The sequence below is a fragment of the Rattus norvegicus genome, chromosome 19 (assembly GCF_021556685.1).
Source record: "Rattus norvegicus strain SHRSP/BbbUtx chromosome 19, alternate assembly SHRSP_T2T, whole genome shotgun sequence".
NCBI lineage: Eukaryota > Metazoa > Chordata > Mammalia > Rodentia > Muridae > Rattus > Rattus norvegicus.
Window position 1 is genome coordinate 39,232,349 of NC_141552.1, and position 22,031 is coordinate 39,254,379.

The 22,031-nt window shown below is 51.3% G+C and overlaps 2 protein-coding genes across 7 annotated transcripts; one reads left to right on the forward strand and one right to left on the reverse strand.

Moving 5' to 3' along the window:
- Nucleotides 1-91: 91 nt before the first annotated feature.
- Il27ra (interleukin 27 receptor subunit alpha) lies at nt 92-12,060 on the forward strand. Of its 5 annotated transcripts, none has more exons than XR_015643288.1 (14): nt 92-277; nt 510-627; nt 1,499-1,656; nt 1,747-1,904; nt 3,092-3,248; nt 3,338-3,411; nt 5,614-5,787; nt 5,887-6,075; nt 7,846-7,947; nt 8,028-8,186; nt 10,233-10,358; nt 10,777-10,867; nt 10,975-11,068; nt 11,171-12,060. XR_015643288.1 is itself a non-coding variant. In NM_001395124.1 (14 exon segments), coding segments are annotated over 14 exon segments (1,896 nt in total). In that variant the 5' UTR covers nt 143-192; the 3' UTR covers nt 11,372-12,041.
- Palm3 (paralemmin 3) lies at nt 12,048-20,513 on the reverse strand. 2 transcript variants are annotated; one of them, NM_001447226.1, is given in 7 exon segments: nt 12,048-14,059; nt 14,193-14,238; nt 15,119-15,203; nt 15,312-15,454; nt 15,901-15,981; nt 17,495-17,543; nt 20,353-20,513. In NM_001447226.1, coding segments are annotated over 7 exon segments (2,202 nt in total). In that variant the 5' UTR covers nt 20,394-20,513; the 3' UTR covers nt 12,048-12,302.
- Nucleotides 20,514-22,031: the final 1,518 nt, after the last annotated feature.

Sequence of the window (22,031 nt, forward strand, 5' to 3'; positions counted from 1 at the left end):
GACTGAGGGCGCCAGGTCCCCAGTACTCAGACTTACCCACCACAAAATAAAAGTTCAGTTTTGAGCATTTGCGCGCGTGCGTATCATTGCTGGGGGTGGGCGGATTAGGGGACTTCCCACCAGGGGCGGGGTGGCTTCCTTCCCGCAGGTTGTAAGACCCAGGCCTGGCGGTGTCACTTGTCCCTGAGAGTCATGAGCTGGCTCCGGGTTGCACGCCTCAAGCCGTTGGAGCTTCTACTGCCGCTGCTACCACTGCTGCTCGGGACGCGGCCCCATGGTGAGCAGCTTCGTTGTACCCTGCAGTTGTAGGGTAGCGGGGACTGGGCGACAACAGGATGTAGCAGGACGGAAAGGGGCCCAGGACTCCCTCTGTGCCGTCCCAGCACGTGCTAGGCCCTGCGCTCTGGTACTACACGTCCCCGGTACCGGAGGATGGACGCGTCCACGGTCCGACAAGTTCAGACCCGAGAACTTGACCACGGTCCTCCCGGCTCTCTGCGCCCCTGCAGGCAGTCCAGGCCCACTGCAGTGCTACAGCGTTGGCCCCTTGGGAATCCTGAACTGCTCTTGGGAACCTCTGGGCGACCTGGAGACTCCCCCTGTGCTGTATCACCAGAGTCAGAAATAGTGAGTACCCTGGAATGGTCTAGGGGAAACTGAGGCACCGAAAGTGGCCACTCAGAGTTCAAGTGACACTGGTTAAGAGGATCACCACCCTCTCGCCGCCCCTGAGTGCAGATGCTAGGAAATCCTTCCACACTCTCAAGACCCTCAAGCTAGTTCACTTACTGCATAACGGCCTAGTCACTTTCCCTCTCTAAGCCCCCACCCCCACAGTAATGACGACACATGCCTCCCATGATTGATTCTGCCCATCAACAAGGTAGGTGCATGGCAAAAAAAAAAAAAAAAAAAAAAAAAGCTGAGGACTAGAAAGCAGGTTTATATCGTTGTATGGCAGATAAATTGATTTTCTGAGGCAAGAAGATCAGGAGTGACCTCGGTCGGCTTCACAAGGGGTTTGAAATCAGCCTGGGCTATAAGAAATTATGTCTCAAAAAAAAAAAATCAGTCTAGCCTTGTAATCACACAATGAAACTAGTCCTAGTGGGGTGTGGGGTGCAGGGTCCAAGGGAAAGTGTGTCTGGAAACTTCATTTCAATTGTGCTAAGTAAAGGACAAACAGAAGGGGAGGAGTGATGGAGGACTGTGTGTTTTCTGAGACCGGGTCTTACCATGTGAAGCTGCCCTCTAACAGTCCTGCTTTCAACTCTTGTGTGCTGGGATGGCAAAAGTGAACTGTCAGTCACCCGGCATACATTTTGAAGAAGAACAGAGGGGTTAAGTCACTTGCCTCAGACCACACAGTGTTGACACAAGAGCAGAGATATAAACCCGAGCAGAGCAGGGCGAGGCATGAAGTCAGTGCAAGGATGGAAGCTTAGCCTGTGGTTTAGGCTGTGCCAACCTGTGTCTCTTCCCCAATCTCTCCTCACAGCCATCCCAATAGAACTAAGGAGGTGAAGGTGCCTTCCAGACAGAGCTGGGTGACCATTCCCCGGAAACAGTTCACCACGGCTGACGAACTCCTCATCTGGGGGACACAAGAAGGACAACTTCTCTGGCCCCCTGTCTCTGTGAACCTGGAGACCCAAAGTAACACAGTGTGGGGTGGGGAGGCCTAGTGCAGAGAGGGTGGGAGAGCGGCTCTAGGCCCTAGCTCAGTGCACTCTGGCCTATTTGCAGTGAAGCCAGACACCCCCCAGATCTTCTCTGATGTGGACTTTTTTAAGGAAGAAACCCTGGAGGCCATTGTGCAGTGGGAACCACCGAAGTGGCCACTGCATAAAGTCCTCATCTGTCAGTTCCGGTACAAAAAATGCCAGACTAAAGAGTGGACCCAGGTGAGTGTGAGGGCTTCCTTCCCACCCTATCTCCAATAGATGGGTCAGAACCCCGAGTCCTACAGAGCAGAGCCTCATTTGGCACATGTCATGGGGTTCCCCCAAGTCCCACATAGAAGGCCTCCCAAGCAACTTTGTTCATTTGTTTCTTGTGTTTTTGTGGTAGTCTGGCTATGTAGCCAGGTTGGCCTCGAAGCCATGATCCTCCAGCTTTGACTTCCTGAGCGCCAGGACGGCAGGATCTCACTGCCATTCCTAGATACTGCCTGAGTAGCTGTGGGGGGTGGGCACTGTGTGATCCTGACTGACCTGAAACTCAGAGTTCTCCCTGACTCTGCCTCCCATGTTGGGATTGAAGGTGTGCAGCACCACACCTGGTCTGCATGGGTTTCTTAGTTAAAGGTTTGTCTCAAGGGGGCTGGAGAGATGGCTCAGTGTTTAAGAGCCCTGACTGCTCTTACAGAGGTCCTGAGTTCAAATCCCGGCAACCACATGGTGGCTCACAACCATCTGTAATGGGACCTGATGCCCTCTTCTGGTGTGTCTGAAGACAGCCGTAGTGTACTATGATAAATAAATAAATAAATAATTTAAAAATTTTTGTCTCAGAAAAGGAAATAAAGTGCAGGCTGGAGCTGGGAGATTGCTCAGTGAACAGTACCCGACACACAAGTGTAAGGTCCTGAGTGGTCCCAGCGCCCACGTGAAAGCGACAGGCATGGTGGCATCATGTAACCTCAGCAGAGGCGACAGGCAGACCTCAGGACCGACCCACCGTCCCGTCTAACAAACTAGTGAGCTTCAGAGTCAGTGAGAAAATTGGCTCCGAAAATAAAGTGGAGGAAGAGGGAGATGACTTAGTGGGGAAAGGTGGTGGTCATGTGAGCTTTACGACCTGAGTTCGATTCCTGGGACCCAAAGAAAGGTAGCAGGAGAGAACTTACTCTATACTTGTCCTCTCACCCCCTCTACCCTATACGATATAATAAATAAAGTTTAAAGATAATAAGATGTAGAGGAAGACACTTAGCATTAACAGCTGCGCGCGCGCGCGCGCGTACACACCGAGGGCTTTGTGTAACTCGGTGATAGAGGACTTGCCTAGCCTGTGTAAGACCCAGGGCCACAGCTTGGAAAAGAAGAAAAAAGTCTTCTCAGCAGAGGGTGACCCCCATCTGTTTTCCCAGCTGGAGCCACAGCTGAAGACAGACCTGATGACTCCTATTGAGATGCAGAACCTGGAACCTGGCACGGGCTACCAGGTATCTGGCCGCTGCCAAGTGGAGAATGGATATCCATGGGGCGAGTGGAGCCCGGACCTGTCGTTCCCGACGCCATTCTTGGGTGAGGACAACTCCATTTGTCTTGCACTTCTGGGCCTCAGCCCACTACGGGCCATCTAACTGCATCTGTCTTTCCCAATCCTTATCCAGCTCCTGAAGATGTGTGGGTATCGGGGACCATCTGTGAAACATCTGGCAAACCGGCAGCCCTGCTCTTCTGGAAGGTGAGCCACATATCCAAAGGTAGTTCTTTGCAGGGCTTGGGAACGCCCCAGCAGCAATGGCTTCCTCTGCTGCCCCCTGAAGGTTTTTTCCTGGATTGCAGAGCTCTCTTGAAACGCTCGCTGTGCGAGCCTAGAGGGGATGGGGAGAGAGGATGGGGTCTCCATCAATATACCACCTGACTGTGGGAGATCTGAGGTGTGTCGGGTGGAGACAGAGTCCCAGGCAGGATACAGAAGGTCTAGATTCAGGACATGATCTCAGTTCAGCTTGGCAAGATGTAACACGTGTGCTAGAAGCTCCCGCACTCCAGTCAAACAGGTAGCAGAAGAGGGTATCCTAGTCTTCCTGATTCAAGGTGGCTCTCACCTGTGATCCCAACTGCTCAAGAGATTGAGGCAGGAAGATTGCATGTGCAAGAGCAGCCAGAGTGAGTTTGAGATCAGGCAGCCTAGTCTGGAAAAACAAAAAGTTTTAAAGGGGGTCTCGGTGACAGATACTTGGTAAGAAGGTATGAGGTCCCAGGTTCCACGCTCAGCACTGAAAAAATTCTGCTGAGTATCTGGTGGGCATGGCTGAACTCTACAAGGAATAAAACATGACTCTTGACACAACTAAATGCCGTCCATTTAGTTCCACATGTGTTTATTGTGCATGTGTACATGCAGATGTGTGTGGATGCGTGCACGAGAATGTATGAATACAATGTGCATGCACACATGCAGGTGTAAGTGTATTCACGCATGCATGCAGAGGCATATATGTGTGTATCCGTGTGTAAATGCCTGTGTGTGTATATTTATACTTTCTAACTCACAGAGATCCACCTGCTACTGTCTCCTAAGTGATGGTATTGAAGGTGTTAAATATTGTACCCTGCTAGAGTTTGCTGGAATCACTTAAATTATTACACATTCTCATCCTTGTACGTTTCCACTGGGGAGGAAGTTACGAAGCCACAGGGGAGGGAGCCGGAGGTGTGCAGCAGGGCAGGAGCCCTTAATCAATGTTTCAAAGCTCTTAGGTCCTGCTGGAATGCAGCCCAGAAGTAGAGCTTCCCTAGAATGTCCGAGGTCGTGGATTCTATCCACAGAACTGCATGAGCCAGATGTGAGAAGGTGCAGCTGGAAACCCAGCAATGGGGACTAGAAGCAAGAGGCCCAGTACGTGAGATCGTGTGTGTGTGTGTGTGTGTGTGTGTGTGTGTGCGCGCGCGCGCTCACGTGCACGTGTGCATGCACACGCATGCACTCATAGAGGTCAGAGGACAAGGGATGAGGGAGTGAAGCAAACTCGAATAAAAGAATTCAATCTCAGGAGCCATGTAAAAGCTGTATGTGGATCTGGAGAGCTGGCTCAGCACTGGCTGCTCTTGAAGATGATCCAGATTCGGTCTCCAGAACCTGTGTCTCAGCCCACAGCTCTCCGTGGCTCCAGTTCCAGGGGATCCAGTACCTTCTTCTGATCTCTGAGGGTGGTACTTACACACATGTAGGCAAAACACTCCTACACTCAAAGAATATATAAAAATTCTTTTTTCTGTAAAGATTAATTTATTTATTTTATGTACGTGAGTACACTGTTGCTGTCTTCAGACACACCAGAAGAGGACATCAGATCCCATTACAGATGTTTATGAGACATGTTTATGTGGTTGCTGGGAATTGAACTCAGGACCTCTGGAAGAGCAGTCAGTACTCTTTTTTTTTTTTTTTTTCTCTTTTTTTTCGGAGCTGGGGACCGAACCCAGGGCCTTGTGCTTGCTAGGCAAGCGCTCTACCACTGAGCTAAATCCCCAACCCCAGCAGTCAGTACTCTTAACCACTGAGCCATCTCTTCAGCCAAAAGCTGTCTTTATGTAAAGCACGTATCTTGCTTGCTATAGATCTACTTTTGTTCCCTAAGACGGGGCCACACATAGCCCAGGCTGGCCTCAAATTGTGTCAACTTGTCCTGCCTCTGCCTGAGTATCGAGATTGCAGTTATGGGCTACCATACCAGGCTCCTCCTTAAACTTCATATCCACTGGGGCGTCTCCTTTCCCTTCCCAGCCCTACTTTATAAACCCTGGTAAACTTCTCCAAGACTCAGTGTCTACATCCATAGCCTGCTGTGCTGCCTGAATTAACAGGTGCCTTGCCATTTGGGCCCCTGGGGCTCAACAAAATGGGGGTTCACTAACCTCAGCTTCTCCTCTTCTTCAGGACCCAGGACCCTGTGTGCAAGTGACTTACACAGTCTGGCTTGGGGTCGGAGATGTTACTACAACCCAAGAAGAGGTCCCGTGCTGCAAGTCCCCTATCCCTGCACAGATAGAGTGGGCAGTGGTCTCTACTGGCAACCAGACCAGCTGGATGCCTCTCACCAACCTGTCTTTGGTGTGCTTGGGTAAAACAACGTGGAGTTCTCCTGTCTAGTACCTTGGGAGACATGAGCTTTTCTGAATGAACGGTCAAGGTGTTTCCTCCCACTTCCAGCTCCAGAATCTGCCCCCTGTGATGTGAGAGTCAGCAGTACTGACGGGAGCCCAGGGATAAAGGTGACCTGGAAACAAGAAACTGGGAAACCATGGGCATACGTGGTAGACTGGGCTCAAGATGGTGACAGCCTGGACAAGCTCAACTGGACCCGTCTCCCCCCGGAAAACCTCAGCACTTTGTTATCAGGTTAGGCCCTGAGACACTTGGGACCCTATGTGCTGTTGCTATAACAACACACCTGGGGCTGGACATCTGTGAAGAGATTTGTGTAGCTCACAGTTTTGGAGGACCAAGAACACATGGTGTTGCATCTGCTGACTGTAGTGGTCCCTTTCTGGGTATGGTGTTGTAGTGCAAATCTGTGCCAGAGAGAGATCACTTGCTGACACAGAAAGCCAGAGAAGACTCAAATCCCAAATCCTGGGATTAAAGGTGTGTGCCACCATACCTGACTCCTTATTCTACAGTATTTTTGAGATAGCATTTCACTATGTATTTCTGTCTGTCTTAGAACTCACCCTATAGACCAGGCTGGCCTTGAACTCATAGAATGTGCTCCTGCCTCTTGAGGGCTGGTATTAAAGGCATGCTTCTTATTCGTGGTGTGTGTGTGTGTGTGTGTGTGTGTGCTCGCTTTGTCTGAACGTAGGTACTAAGTGCATACAGTACTTAGTTACCAGGAACACCTGGAATCCCATCTACCAGCTACAGGTGTAGCATGTAGCATGTAGAACCCAAAGAGTGTTCTAGATCCCCTGGAACTGGAACTACAGACAGTTTTTTTTTCTTTTTCTTTTTTTCGGAATTGGGGACCGAACCCAGGGCCTTGTGCTTGCTAGGCAAGTGCTCTACCGCTGAGCTAAATCCCCAACCCCAACTACAGACAGTTTTAAGCTGCCACGCGGGTGCTGGGAACTGAATCTGTATCCCTAGAAGAGCAGTCAATGCTCTTTTTTTTTTCCCTCGGAGCTGGGGACCGAACCCAGGGCCTTGCGCTTCCTAGGCAAGTGCTTTACCACTGAGCTAAATCCCCAAACCCCACAGTCAATGCTCTTAACCTCAGAGATATCTCTCCATGTCCCTAATCCTTTTTCCTTTTGAAACAGTATAGCTTGCCTGGCTGGGTTACAGGTATGTGGTACTACACCCACATAAACCCAGTACTATTTTATTTTTTATTATCTTAATATTCTATCCTTTTTCCTCCCAGATGATATCATGTATCCCAGGATGGCCTTGACTTCACTAACCAAGGGTGGCCTTGAACTTCTGATCCTCCTGCCTCCACCCTTCAAGTGATGAGATTCCAGGCTTGTGCCCCTATGTGCTTTTTTTTTTTTTAAAGATTTATTCATTTATTATATATAAGTACACTGTAGCTGTCTTCAGATACACCAGAAGAGGACATCAGATCTCTTTACAGAGATGGTTGTGAGCCACCATGTGGTTGCTGGAACTCAGGACCTCTGGAAGAGCAGTCTGGGCTCTTAACCACTGAGCCATCTCTCCAGCCCCCCTATGTGCTTTTAATTAGCACTCAGGTTGCTGAGGTAGACATATCTCTGTGAGTTCAAGGCCAGCCAGGACTATATAGTACGCTCTTGTGTTAAAAATAAAATAAAGTTCTGAAGAGACGGCTCAGTGATCAAGAGAACGCATTGCTTTTCTCGAGGCCCCAAGTAGGGCTTTCTGCATGCTAGTTTGGCACTCTACCAGCTGAGCTGCACCCTCAGTCCCAGTGTTTAGTTCTTGGAGGCAGGGTCTCTCTGTGTAGCCCAGCCTTGCTGACACAGGCACAAGTCACTGCACACAACCGGGACTCCTTTCCTGGGCTGTTTACAGCTTGCTTATCTGTCCATCAGGTCTCACTGACTCTTCCTGGAGTAGCCCCCTCCGGGGGGCAAGGGGGGGAGGGAGAAGCAGCTGTAAATGTTCTCTTCTTCCTATTCCTCCCAGGGGATTTCCAAGCAGGGGTCCCCTATCGAATTACAGTGACTGCAGTATACTCTGGAGGATTGGCTGCTGCACCCTCAGTTTGGGGATTCATAAAGGAATTAGGTAAGATGGTGGCCAGCAGGAGGATGAAGGGGGGAGGGCCTCATGGAGCGGAAATACTGATGCTCTGGGCTTCTTCACAGCACCGCTTGCTGGACCAGCAGTTTGGCGACTCCCAGATGACCCCACAGGGACACCTGTTGTAGCATGGGGAGAGGTACCAAGGCACCAGCTCCGAGGCCAGGCTACTCACTACACCTTCTGCAGGCAGAGCCGAGGCATCCCCACTATCTGCATGAATGGTGAGCTCGATACCTCCTCTTCCTCCCTCTGTCCCCTGAGACCCACCCTCATCCACCCTGCCCCTACATTCCCAGCTTCTGGGAACTCTGTGTCACCAGGTTCCCAGAGGACAGTAAACAATCTTGACTACTACTAAAATCAGCTTTCAGATACAGGAAAGGTGAAGGTTCCAGTCTGTACTCACAGACAGTGATGAATACCTGTCATATTTCACACAACTGAAAAAATGGAGAGAGGATTACAGATCCTTAGATGGCTTTGTTTTTGAGAAGGAAGGAAGGAAGGAAGGAAGGAAGGAAGGAAGGAAGGAAGGAAGGAAGGAAGGAAGGAAGGAATCCTGTTGAGCAAAGCCAAAGTTTAAATTTACAAAGAACATCCCTGGGCTGGAGAGATGGCTCAGCCGTTAAAGGCTAGGCTCACAACAAAGAACATCCCTCACCGTCAGCAGGGGTTCTGGGCTTGCATGTGATTTGCATATCCTTTTGGACCGCTGGAGGCGTGTTCCTGGAGCTGGAGAGCGGCTTAGCAGTTACAGTACTGACTGCTCTTACAGGGATTTGGTTCCCAGCATCCACAGCTCAAGGCCATCTGGGCAGCTCATGGCTGTATGTACCTTCAGTCCCAGTAGCTGACAATGTCTTCTGGCCTCCCTAGGCACCAAATGCATGTGGTACAGACATTCAGGCAAAATACCCACGTGCATTAAGAAACAATCTAAAAGAACTTTTTTTTTAGTACTGTCATTGGGTGGCATTAACCCGACATTTAATTACTATCTAGAATCCCCTGGTGCTGAGCTGGAGCATAGCGGGAGGGTGGTGCTGGAGGGGGGATGGGGGTGCTGAGGCAGGGCTCCCCAGTAGAGCAAGTGTTCATTGTGTACAAGACTTTGGGTTTCATTCCCATCACTGAAGAAACAAAATCATCACTCTTGTCCTCCCAACTATAAAAGTTATCTGACCTTGTTACAAAATTCCACGCACAGGTCTATGAAATGCTCACCAGATTAGTACTCCTGATGTTGAGTCTGAGAGCCTGAGTTCAGTCCCTGGACCCCACACAATCGAGGGAGACAACCAAATACAGCAAGCTTTCCTCCCACCTCCAAATAATGCCAACATCACACACAGACAAAGTAAATAGTAACAAAGTAACGAAAACTGACTCACCCTGGGGACAGTCCCACAACTTCAGCATCTCCCCTTGCAAGCTTACCAAATTCTGCTCACACATAGTGGGTTTGCTACACTTTAATTTTTGTTTGTTGAGACAGAGTTTCAGCGTGACCTGCAAATTGCATTCTGTGGAGCGGGAAGGACAGGCACATGCTTTTTTACCCCCACTGCTGCAGGGCTGGGGATGAAACTCAGGGCACTGGAGACAAGTACCCAGGGCAGCTCAGGAGCCAACTTCGCAATGGAAGGATCAGAGACTTAGACAAATGAGATAAAGTCTAGTCATAATGCCCCGTGGTGATTAGAGCTATGTACAAAATGGGTGTTCATTTAAAATGAGGGGGTCAGAAAGTTTTTTTTTTAAAGATTTATTCATTTATTATATATAACTACACTGTAGCTGTCTTCAGATACACCAGAAGAGGGCATCTGATCTCTTTACAGATGGTTGTGAGCCACTATATGGTTGCTGGGAATTGAACTCAGGACCTCTGGAAGAACACTCAGTGCTCTTAACCGCTGAGTCATCTCTCCAGCCGGGTCAAAAGGTTTTTAAGGAAGTTGCAGCTGAACATTTACAGGGGGCCTGGGGGCTATGGGATGGCTCATCAAATGAAGCCCCTCCCACAAGGCACAAGTCCCCTATGGTAGAATGGGTGGTGAGAGCCAGTACCCTGGTACCCTCTGACCTCAGCATGTGTGCCATGGCATGCCTATGGGGCAGCTCTCCTAAAAGACATAAAATACCACATAAGTAAATGAAGAAGAACAGGACAGGGCTATGTGGAAAGTTGTAGAGAGAGAAGAGCACGTGTAAAGGCCCTGGGGCATGATTTCACTGCTTGTCCCAACTTCCGTTGTGTCTTTCAGTGAGCAGTCAAACCAAGACTGTCACTCTGCCCAACCTTTACTCGGGTCCCTTCAAGCTGTGGGTGATGGTGTCCACCGCTGCAGGACAGGGCCCACCTGGTCCCAGCCTTTCACTTCACATACCAGGTATGAGCTGGGGAAGTTGCCGATTTCCTACTAGGGGTGACTTGAAGTCATAGCCTGGTCTTCAGTGGTGGATAAGCTCCTGATGAGGAGAGGGTTATTGGGTATAGAATAGTGCCGAGGATGGAAGCCAGGACCACACTCAGATCTGTTTCTGCTAAATGATGTTATAGCATCCAACAATGTATGTCTGGGACAGCAGCACTTCCAACCCTGGCTTTGTTTGTCAGCACACCCCTGTGCCCTAAGTCTTACCTCTTCTTCATGATGGCTGGACCTGCGGCCCCACCCACTGAAAAGCCCATTCATTCTTCAAGATGACCATACCTTCAACCCCACCCACTCAAAAGCCCCTCCCATTCACAGACCCCTTGTTCAAGGTGGCTGTCTACTTAGTCCCAACTTTTCTCCCCACCCACAGATAATAGGATCAGGTGGAAATTTCTGCCCTGGGTTCTGTCCCTGTGGGGCTTGCTTCTGGTGGGCTGTGGCCTGAGCCTGGCCCCTCCCAGGTAAGGCTGTCAGACATGGGGCTCAGCAGTCTTGGCTGGGTGGCTTCGGGGCTCAGAACATTCATAAATCCTAGCAATATGTTTGCCACCGGGTCCCTGCTGGCCAGGTGCTTATACCAGAGACACAAGTTGCTTCCCCAATGGATCTGGGAGAGAGTTCCTGACCCTGCCAACAGCAATTCTGGGCAACCTTACATAAAGGTGAGAAAAATGGCACCTGTGGGAGCGCCACTCTCCAAACTGGAAGATACAGGGGCAGGTGGAAGGGAAGGACCACTGAGTTTCAAACTTCCATTTTCCCAGGAGGTGAGCCTGCCCCAACCACCCAAAGACGGACCCATCCTGGAGGTAGAGGAAATGGAGCTACAGCCTGTTACAGAGTCCCCTAAAGCCTCTGTCCCACTTTACTCTGGGTATGAGAAACACTTCCTGCCCACACCAGAGGAGCTGGGCCTTCTGAGGCCTCCAGCCCCCAGAGTTCTAGACTGTTCTGCTTCAGGCTAGGGGCTGTATCCCTATCTTGGGTTAGACATTTTTAGTTTTAGTTTTTTGAGACTGGATCTCACTATGGCTGGCCTGAAACTCACAGAGACTCACCTGGTTCTGCCTCCCAAGGACTGAAAAGAAAGGAGTGTGCCACCATGCCCCAACCAACTTTGTTTTTCTTGCCTCTGTGTCTTTGACATCTGTTTGCTACTGCAGAAGAATTAATGTTCTCACAGCCACAACTCTTTTGTTGTTCTTTGCCTCAGTTCGTCAGAGGCTTGATAGGTAGCCAAGGCTGGTCTCCAACTTGTGATCCTCCTGTTGCAGCATCCCCAATGCTAGGATTCCAGGTGTCTTATCTCATCCAGTCATAACCTTTGATTATAATAAGAACAACTTCCAAGCAGGCTATGAGGAGGTGATTCGGAAGACACGTTCAAGGGCCTGAACCGGTTAAGAGCCCTTGTTTTCTTGCAGTAGACCAAAGTTTGGTTCCCTGCCCTTGCAGAAGACCCAGGTTCAGTTAGCACCCACAGGGCAGCTCAGAATCACCTGTGACTCCAGATCTAGGGAATCAAATGCCCTCTTCTGGCTTCTGTGAGCCCTGAATGCACACGGTTACTTACGCGCAGACAAAACACTCACACGCATAAAATAAAAATAAATAAAAGATAAATAATAAAATAAATAAACGTTTTTTTCTTAAAGCCAGAGTGCCTTAACATTTAATTTTCAAGTATAAAGGCTTCATTGCAGAAGGAAGTCAGGGCCACAGGCAGTGGGCAGGGAATCTAAAAGCCCAGGTGTAAGTAAGCACAGGGGCCTACTGGCTCCTGGGTGCTACCACGAGTCCTATGGTACCCTGTCTATGCCTGGGACCTTCTGCTGGATGCCAGGCAGCGAGGTAGCTGTGAGAGGAGGAAGAGGGTGCTGGGCGGCAGGCGTAGGCTCACATGACCACACAACACTGGCACGTCTTTTGCTTGGGGCCACTAGCTTCTTTGACCTCAGCCAGCTCAAGCTGGGGGGCAGGTGCATATGTGGGTGCAGGGTGGTCACCAGGGTTGGTGCTGGACACTTCCTGACGGAGCAGTGGCTGGCTTTCCACAGGCTGCTCTGGGGCTGGGGTCTCAGCTGGGAGCGGGGTGGCATCCTCTGGGGGACCCTCACTCTCAGTACAGGGCTGAGGCTTCCTGGTTGCCTCTTCTACCGGGCTTTCTTGCTTCTCCGGGTCTTGCAGTCCTTGCTCCTCTGATCTGGGCTCCTCCTGGACACAGAGAGTAGCTCCTGGCTGGCTGGCTTCCTCCGCCTGAAAATCTGCTCCTTCATTGGATTTGCCTTGCTCCTCTGGGCTCACATCATCCTTGGCGCCTGAAGTCTTCTCCACCTCTGAGAATAGCTCACTGCCACCTGCCTCCCCGTCCAACAGTTTCTTACTTCCTTTAGTTGCTTCATCCAATGAACCCTCACCTCCTGTCTCCTCATCCAATAGTTTCTTGCTTCCTTTAGTTTCATCCAATGAGCTCTCACCTCCTGTCTCTCCATCCAATAATATCTCAGTTTTTGATTCTCTGTCTAATGAGCCTTCGCCATCTTTCTCCTGGCCCAATGGCGTCTCATTTCCTTTTTTCTCTGTCTCCGGTGAGCCCTCTGCCTCTTTTTCTGCCACCAATGGCTTCTCAATGGTGGGAGGCTCCTCCTCACCTCCCTTTTCTACTTCCAATGGCTCTTCATCTTTCTTTTCTTTCACCTCCCACTTTTCCTCATCTGTTGCTATCTCTTCTGGAAAGGGGCCCTCACCGTCTTTTCTCTCTATCTTCTCTGCCTCGCTTTCCTCCCCTCCCTGAGTCGCATCTGGCAGCACAGCTGCCCCATCCTCCAGCTCTGCCCCAAGCTTTTCCGCCCTTCCCTTCTCTTCTCTGCCCTCCATTTTCTCCACTTCTCTCTTCTCCACCTCCCAGGACGATTCATCTCCTCTGGGCTGTGCCCCCATTAAAGCCTCAGGTCCTCTTGCAGATCCTGCCTCTGGGGGTGCTTCCAAACCCTCCATCAAGATCTCCTCCCAGTCTTCGCTGAGGGCCACTTTCTCCACCCAAATGAAGGATCCCTCCTCTGCTCCAGGACCTCCCTGCCCAACACCCTCAAGACTATCTCTAGAAGCACCTTCCTCTTTTCTGCAAGTTTCAGACTCAAATTGCTCCTGGAGTCTCGGGGTACCGGTGTGCATGGCCTCTGCACCACTGCCTGACTCCTCTGTGACATCAAGATCCCTGCCTCCCAACCCCTCCCAGACGACCTCCACCACACCCCTGCCCTCCTTCACCCAAGTGGGGAGATCAGGGCTGCTGGTGCCCTGCCTGGCCCCAATGGCCTCCAGAACCACTTCTTCCACCTTAGCCTCTAGCTCCACACCTGTGGGGCCTGTGGCACTGTTCTCGGTGGCTCTAAGCCCAGCCCAAACCACCTCCACCACACCATCTCCTTTGGCCTTAGTGACACTTGACACCCCTAGGCTCAGCTGCTCTGGGAGGGAGCTGTGCCCAGGGCAGGGGCCATTGGCTTCTGAAGACGTCCCTATAGCCTCAGGGGATGGCCTCAAGGCTGGTAGAACCCCAATGGACTCCTCCCTGGGATCAGAAGGAGACTCGGAAGATATGCCCACTGGAGCATCTGGCAAGGAAGTTCTCTTGTCCACATCTGTAGGGCCTGGGGGAATCAAGGGAGGACAGGACAGGGAGGTCAGAATGACAGGGGGATAACAGGACCCTTACCCGGATTCTTTTGAGTCACATGATCTGTTGGTGACTGTACCCCAGGCCTCGGGGACTCCAATGCTTACCTGTAGGACCTGTGTCCATGGCAGGCTGAGAGAGAGGACGGGGACCCTGCAAGGGGAATAGAGACAAGGTCAAATTGGTCCCAGTCTTTACCTCCGCCTGCTCAACACTATACCATGTTAATGCTTGTGTGGCCAGTTTCTGAGGTGACTATAAATAAAGGATTTGGGAGAACTATGGAAGTCCTGGAATGGAACCCAAGGCCTGGGCCACACTAGGCCAGCACAGTATTACTGCTGAGCCACATCCTCAACCTGAAAAGACCTGATGCACACAGACTTTAAGTTCCAATGGGAAGAGGTAATAAGTACACAGCATTTGCAAATAGGAAAGGGAGAGAAAGAAGCAGTGAAAAGCAAGAAGCCTCGAGAGGTCTGGGGTGACCAGGTTTCCCCTAGAGACTGGGCTGGGCGTGGCTTCTGGAGGCGAGCAGAGTGGGGTGTGCCCTGTCCAGAGTGCTGAGTTGGAGACTACTGTCCCGGGCTAAGGATGCTGCCCTGGTGAGCGGCATGCTTAAAGGGAATGATAGAAAAGAGACAACGTGACCAGCGTGGAGTGAAGGAAAGATGTGGAGAAAGACGATGGGACAGCTGCTCACGCCTGCATGCACACAAACTCCCTTTGTGATCAAGACTTGGTGGCGGAAACCTGTGATCCTACCACGGGGAAAGCTGGAGCAGGAAGATCACGAGTTCAAGGTCGTGGCTTTCGAGACTGAGCTAGTAGTTTTCAATTATAACCTCACTGGCTCTCCCAAAAGTACTTCTGAATTGGTATTCGTATTTTACACAGAGCAAGTAACAGTGACTGGGATTGCCTACACACCAAGGCAGAGGCTGCGTTTTGAGAGAGCACATTTCTGCTGGGTCCTGTTCTAACCCTGCTGACCACAGGCCCCTCCTCTTCACCTCTTTCAGCCCCTGCTCACCTCTCTGCGCCAGGCGGGCCTGCCAGCAGGTCTGTGTTGGGCACCTGTGGACGCACTTTGCAACAGCTGTAGCTGTGACTGGAGTCTGAGGGAGAGAGGAGGCTGCTGGAAGCCGGTCTGGACCAAACCTGCTCCATTCCTTAGGGCTGCCAAAGGTTGGGGCATGGCTCAAAAGCAGGGATTCTAGACTCACGAAAACAAGCTGTCTTCCAGGTTGCGAATTCGAGCCTGGGCCTGTCCTTCGGGTGATTCTGGGTCCTTGGAGGCGGGGTCCTCCTGCCGCTCTGGCCCTTCAGCTGCCCCATCCATGAGCCAACGTTCTCGGAGAGATTTCCTCTGGATATGGGAATAAAGTCCGGGACTGGCCACAGGAAGCCTCCCCACCCATTGCTTGCAACAACCCAGAAGGCTCATCCATTAGGATAGGAGACATGTCCATATCTTGTCCTCCAGCACCATGCTAGCATATAGTCTTCCGAAGTAGAGGCATACAGCCATCATCCTTCCAGCCTGCCCAGTCGACTGACTCTGCCAGGCTCGGAAAGACCTCTCAATGCGCCCCTCTCCACCCCAACATTGGCCTAAGGTCATTCTCATCACCGCCAAACTGGGATGAAGCTCTCCACCCCCACCCCCCATACTCCAGAGTGGGACAGTTGTCTCCATGGCTACCTTTCGCTCGCCGCCTCTCCATCTCCCCTTTCCCAAATTGGGCAGAGGTTCCTATTGTCTCTCACACAGACACCCCACTTCGCTGCCCGGGCTAGACGGTAGCCCCCAACCTTGAGCCGCTCCACGCGGAATTTCTCCTCCTCCAGCTCGCGACGCGCGGCGCCGATCTCCTCCTGCAGCCGCCGCTTCTCCTGCGCACACAGGACCAAGAGCTGCGGGCGGGCCCAGTGCCGCCCTCCGCCCGCCTCCTCGGGGCTCCCGGGACTCCCGGGGCGTCCTCCCGCGGGCGGGGGCCGCAGAGCGCTGACTCAGCAGCGAAAGGGGCGGGGCGGGGCAGGACCAGGCGGCCGCGCCCTGATGCTGCGGAAGCCAGGCCCACGCCCAATGGTGGTCCGCAGATGGGGGCGTGGGGGCGGGGCCTAGAGATGGGAACTAGGGTTTTGCACTTCTAAGATGGGAGGGAGAATGGCCAGGTGAAGTGCACACGCTTGGTAGTTCCAGGCCTGCTTGGACTACAAAGGATTTACAAACAGTAAATTAGAGGCTACTTTGGGCTACAGAAACCCTGGGGGGGGGGGGGATGTCTTTAAAAAAGGGTGGTGGGAGGGGTTCAGAGATGTTTGGGTCTAGATAAAGAGAAGGTGCTAGGGAGATGGAGTCCAAAATGGGGGTGCAGAGGTAGACATCCAGAGAGATTCAGGCCTATATAGAGATAGAGCAGAGATAGGGTACAAAGATATACAGTAAATCAGGGTGCAAAGGTCGTGTTGAAAGACATGACCTCCCGAGGTGATAGTGCTAGGTACTCAAGAGAACTGCCTGAAGCTGAGGTCCTGAGGAGGAGGGTCCAGAAAAACGGGAATGGGGGAGGTGGAGAAGTTAGAAAGGCAGGTTACAAAAAAGAGGGTTAGAAAAAGGAGGCGTACAACAGGTGATCCGAGACTTAGGGAAGGAAGATCAAGAGTTGAGGTACAGAAGCGGGCTACAGGAAGTTGGGGTACTAAGAGGTGACGTCTGATATGGAGTGCTGCTGAAAGAGGAGTGCAGAGGGTGGAAGTCAGGGAAATGGAGCACAAAGGCGGGGATATGAGAAGCAGGAGCAGAATGGTGGAGCCAGGGTTCAGGGCGGGGGAGGTATAGCGATGGGTTCTAGAAAGGGTTCTGAAGTGTGGGATGTAGAACATGGGCTGTAAAACAGGCTTGGAGAATAGAGGTGCCCAGTGGTAGTCAGAAATATAGAGTGCGAAGATGAAGGTGCCGAGAGCTGAGGTGCAGAAATAGGTTGGTGAGGAATGGGGTGCAGAGAGGGCTGTCAGAGAAACGGGGGTAGAGGCACAGGTAGACAAGAGTAATGGAGGTGAGAGGGGACCAGAAGGACAGAGTCACAGGGGTTCCCTAAGGGAAGACTCCAAGGGAGGGGTACAAAAGACAGAGAGATCTAAGAGGTAGGGAGCGTGAGCGGCACTGGAGGAGGTGTTTCTGGATGTGCCAAATGACACCTTCTGTTCAGGCAGTGACAGAGGCCCGACACGGGAGCTGCCTGAGGGGTGCCCCGGACAAGACGGAACTGGAGATGCAGCTCAGCTCTTCACAGATCCAGACTCGCTCCCTGTGGGGTAAACCTTCCCTACCCAGATGAAACAGGTCACAAAGAAACCAGAAGAACATCTGGGATTCTCAGGGCTCTGGCAGTGTGACACTTACAGCGATGACCTCCAGCCGCTGCCGATAGAGGGCGCTCTCCGCCATGACCCTGTTGGGAGAGCACATGAGGTGAGATGGAGTTTCCTAGGGACCCCATCCCTCAGCAGGCAGGTTCCTAAATGTCTCTTTTCTAGCTCAGAATACTGGGCTGCCAAGAGAGAACCCAGTACTTTCCCCGTTTCCTCCAGGGAAGAAGCTAAGAGTCTGGAAGAGTCCATGATGCTAAAGTTCCGTCTTACAACATCTTCCTTAGCCTTGGTCTCATCTGTGAAATGGGCAGGGAGAGCTTGACCCGAATTGTGCAAGAGAACAATTTGAGTAATTTCCGCACTTAATACAATTTATACTTAATTACAATAACTATTTCTACAGACTCCCACCAACATTCCCAAATCCTGCCAGGCTGCAAACAAGAGGTATGCTAGTCCATACTCTCTCTGAGCCTTATCTTACTCTGTAGCCCTTAGCCCTAGGGTGTGGAGTATGAGGGAATGTGGGGGAGAGTAGTGACCATTAAACAATTACCATGGTAACTCCAGGGCTGTCTCTCTTTTACTTGCCTACCCCCTTCCTGCTGGGGACAAAGGTCAGTGGGCCATCCTGCCTAGTTGTGGACTTTGAGCTTCAAGGAGGGTGACTTGAGGTTTAAGGTTTAACCTGATATTTCCCCACCATTGTCCTAACCAATTGTGTCAGCATCCCTGCTTCCCAGCTTCTGGGAGTGGGGGTGGGGTTGGGGGAGGGGGACTCTGAATCTTCAGTTAGGGGCAGGGATTATTAAAATAACATGATCACTGACCACTAAGCAACAGTTGTGGGCTGTGCTAACCCCACATCTGTTAGTGGTCATAAAGGGATATCTACCTGCCTGTCCTCCTCCACGGCAGACATGGTGGGCACAGAGATCTTTAAGTGTTTATTAATTTAAATCCTTACATGGGGGGGGAGAGAATCCCAGTAACACTGTGCAAGTTCCAGCTGTCTCCTCTCAGATCCTCACGACGCACCCTGAAGGCATAACAGTGCTATTTATAGTGCTTTAAGTGCCCTGCAAGGCTTCCGCTGGGCCACAAGCCACTTCTGCTCAGGCCCCACCCCTCACCGTCGACTGGCTGAGGTCCACTCTAGCATCTGACATTCCAGCTAAGAACAGACCTGGCCAAAGTAGCCGCCAGCCACGTGCCAGTCAGCCTTTGACAGGCCCTATCTGTAGAAACATTTTATCTTCCTCGTGATCCTAGAAGGCAAACAGTGCTAATGTTCCTGTTTACCAAAAGGGAAACTGAGGTTCTGAGGAGAGGCAAAAAGACTAGCCCAAACGACTGGAGCAGATGCCCAGAACAAGCTGACAGCTGCTTCTCTTTTCCCAGCCCTGGAGCAGCAGGAGTAGCTCAGGTGTGCAGCAGTAAACAAGAGTCTGTCTCAAACAAGGTGAGAGTGGAAAACTACACAAGGTTGTCCTTTGTCCACACTAACATGTGCACACACACTGGCACTCTCACACCCTTGCACACACTCTAACATGCACACACATTCTTCACACTCACACATCTGCACGCAGAAACATACCTACAGGCACACAATTTCACCCTCCCATCTTTGCAAACACTTTCATATGCACACACACATACACTCACAGAGGACACACACGCATGCACCCACACACTCTCATATACACACACACACTCACAGAAGACACAAACATGCACCCACGCCCTCACAGAGGACACACACACATGCACCCACGCACTCTCATACACACATTTACACATATACATCTGCAGAACACACACACAGGCACCCATACACATTTACACTCACAGTTACCACTCTACCACACATGCACTCACATACCACATTCACTCACACACACACACACACACACACACACACACACAGCATGAGATTGTCTGAAGTCGGGAGGGTGAATGAGGACATGAAGAACTTCTCCCTCAGTGCTGGCAACACACAGTGCAGGGTTTAGGGGCTCTAAGGACCTTCATTTGGATACCCACAGGACCCTCCTAGATTTCAATTAGGGCAAGGGCTGAAGGTCGCCTGACAGATGTCCCTAGGGAAGTCTAGATTCTTGTTCATCACTCTGTCTCTGGGGGAGGGCTGAAGTCCCCCTCAGCTGTCCCACTCCTAAGATGCTATCTCCCTAACTCTTCCTTGTGTGGGGGGGTGGATCGGGTTCCTGTTGCTAAGCAACCAGGTTTGTACTTGGTGAATAATGCAGTGGAGGGCACAGAAGAGTAAAGGACAGAATTGGGGTCCCTACTGGAGGGAAGCCCTCTTTCTAGAAGTTTCTATAATCCCTTGGCGCCCCTCTAACCATCCCACTCCCTACTAAGGATGAAACTAGCCCTATACTAGGCAAGAGCTGGCAACTAAGCCAATCCTCTCTCACTTTGAAAAAGCCTCAGCTAAGGCGAGCTCCCCACGCCTGCATCCACATCGCCAACTCCAAGGTCGCGCCTCAGCCATAACTTGGTTGCTACTGACAAGGAGCAGAGGGGTGGCCATTGCCTCCCATGACTTTGCCAGTCTTTAGAAGTTGGGGAGCGCCTTTCTTCCTGGAGTCTCTAGAATTTTCTCGCTGCATTCTTGAGGGAATTGGTGACAAGGACTAAACTTAAATGCACATTCTTGGATCCTGACATTCTTTGTCCCCTAACTCTGCAGTAGGCCTAGCTCTCTGGGGAGTTTACGCTCAGGGAGCCCCAAGTTTGGCCACCACCTCTCCTTACACTCCCCTAGGCTCCTTATGAGAGACCAGCTGGGGCTCCTAGGCCAGGCCAGCGACCCCCACCCCAGCCTTTCCACTTCGCCCTCCTGCCGGGACCCCAGACACTTACGTGGGTGTGGCCGGGGACAACACCGGGGTCTGCAGAGCCATCACTGCCCAGTAGAGGTATAAGCCAAAGGCCCCAGACTGGGCCCTGGTGGATGGGAGGGGGCTGCGGGGCGGAGCGGGAGAGCAGGTCCGGCTGGTTTGGGCGGGAGGCGCGGCCCAGTTGGGGCTGGGGCAGTGCTGGGGAGCGCTATCAACTTCTCAGGATGAATTATTTACCAGCCTCCGGCCTCCACGCTGCACTCGGCTGCCTCCCAGTTCTCACGCACGCAGCTCAGCCACGCCGGATGCTCCAGCAGGTGGGGGAGAGCAGCCAAGCACTGACAGGCGGCCTCCGGGGGACTCGCGTCTGTGTTGGGCATTATACAGAAAAGTTTTAGTAAAAGCCCAGAGTCATTGGCTCTCCCTTCTAGGACCTTGGAGCATGAGGGAGGGCGAGCTCTCTGACTCAGCTTCTGGAGACCACAGCAGGCAACCGAGAAGCCCGGGATGTGGGTCACTGTGGACAATTTGCCTCAGGTTTCAAGGCTTCAGTTTGCCATGCTGTGAAATGGGAGAATAATTTCAACTAGCCTGCAGGTCAGAAGACTCCTTTGTGTTATTTAATGTTTAGGGATGGGGTAGAAATGAGAAACGACAAGGAGATGACCTCCAATTCACTACTGTCGATGCCTTTCCTTTAAACACTTGTGTTTGAGCTGTCATTACTGACCTACACAACCAGAACAGGTTTGATCTTCGTCTTGAGAGAGATCGGCCCTTGTCTGTCTCAACTAGGTGTTTCAGAGGACTTCTGAGCAAGAACCTTTCCCACCAGACCGAATGGTAAACATACCCAGGCCTCTCCTCTCCTGACTTCTTCAGGGCTCCATGGGCCACTTTTGACTTGTAAAGTTGGGTGTCTCTCCTGCAAGCACGAACTCCACCATACTGGATTGGGGCCGTCCTGTCATCAAAGGCTGGAATGGCCTATGCTCCACCGTCCAGTAGACTCTTAAGAATCTAAAGGTTTGGTTGAGCCTGAGTCAAATGGCCTGACTTGGAATCCCACCCCAGGGAGGCTGAGGTAGGAGAATGGCAAGCTTAAGCTTTCTTGGGTTGCAGAATGAGTTTAAAAACAAAAAACAAAAAAACAGCCTGGGACACCAAGTAAGAAATTGTTTGGGGGGGCTGGAGAGATGGCTCAGTGGTTAAGAGCACCGACTGCTCTTCCTGAGGTCCTGAGTTCAAATCCCAGCAACCACATGGTGGCTCACAACCATCTGTAATGAGATCTGATCCCCTCTTCTGGTGTGTCTGAAGGCAGCTACAGTGTACTCATACAATAAAATAAAATCTTAAAAAATAAATTAAAAAAAAAAGAAATTGTTTGGGGCTGGAGAGATGGCTCAGCGGTTAAGAGCACTGACTGCTCCTCCAGAGGTCCTGAGTTCAAATCCCAGCAACCACATGGTGGCTCACAACCATCTGTAATGAGATTTGATGCCGTCTTCTGGTGTGCCTGAAGACAGCTACAGTGTACTTACATATAATAAATAAATCTTTTTTTAAAAAAAAGAAATTGTTTAAAAATAAGGGGGTAGGGTGGGGCATTCAACATGTGGTTTAGTGGTAGAAGGCTTGCTTGGCATACATAAGACCCTAGATTCAATCCCCAGAACAGGAAAAAGAAGTCGAATTCAA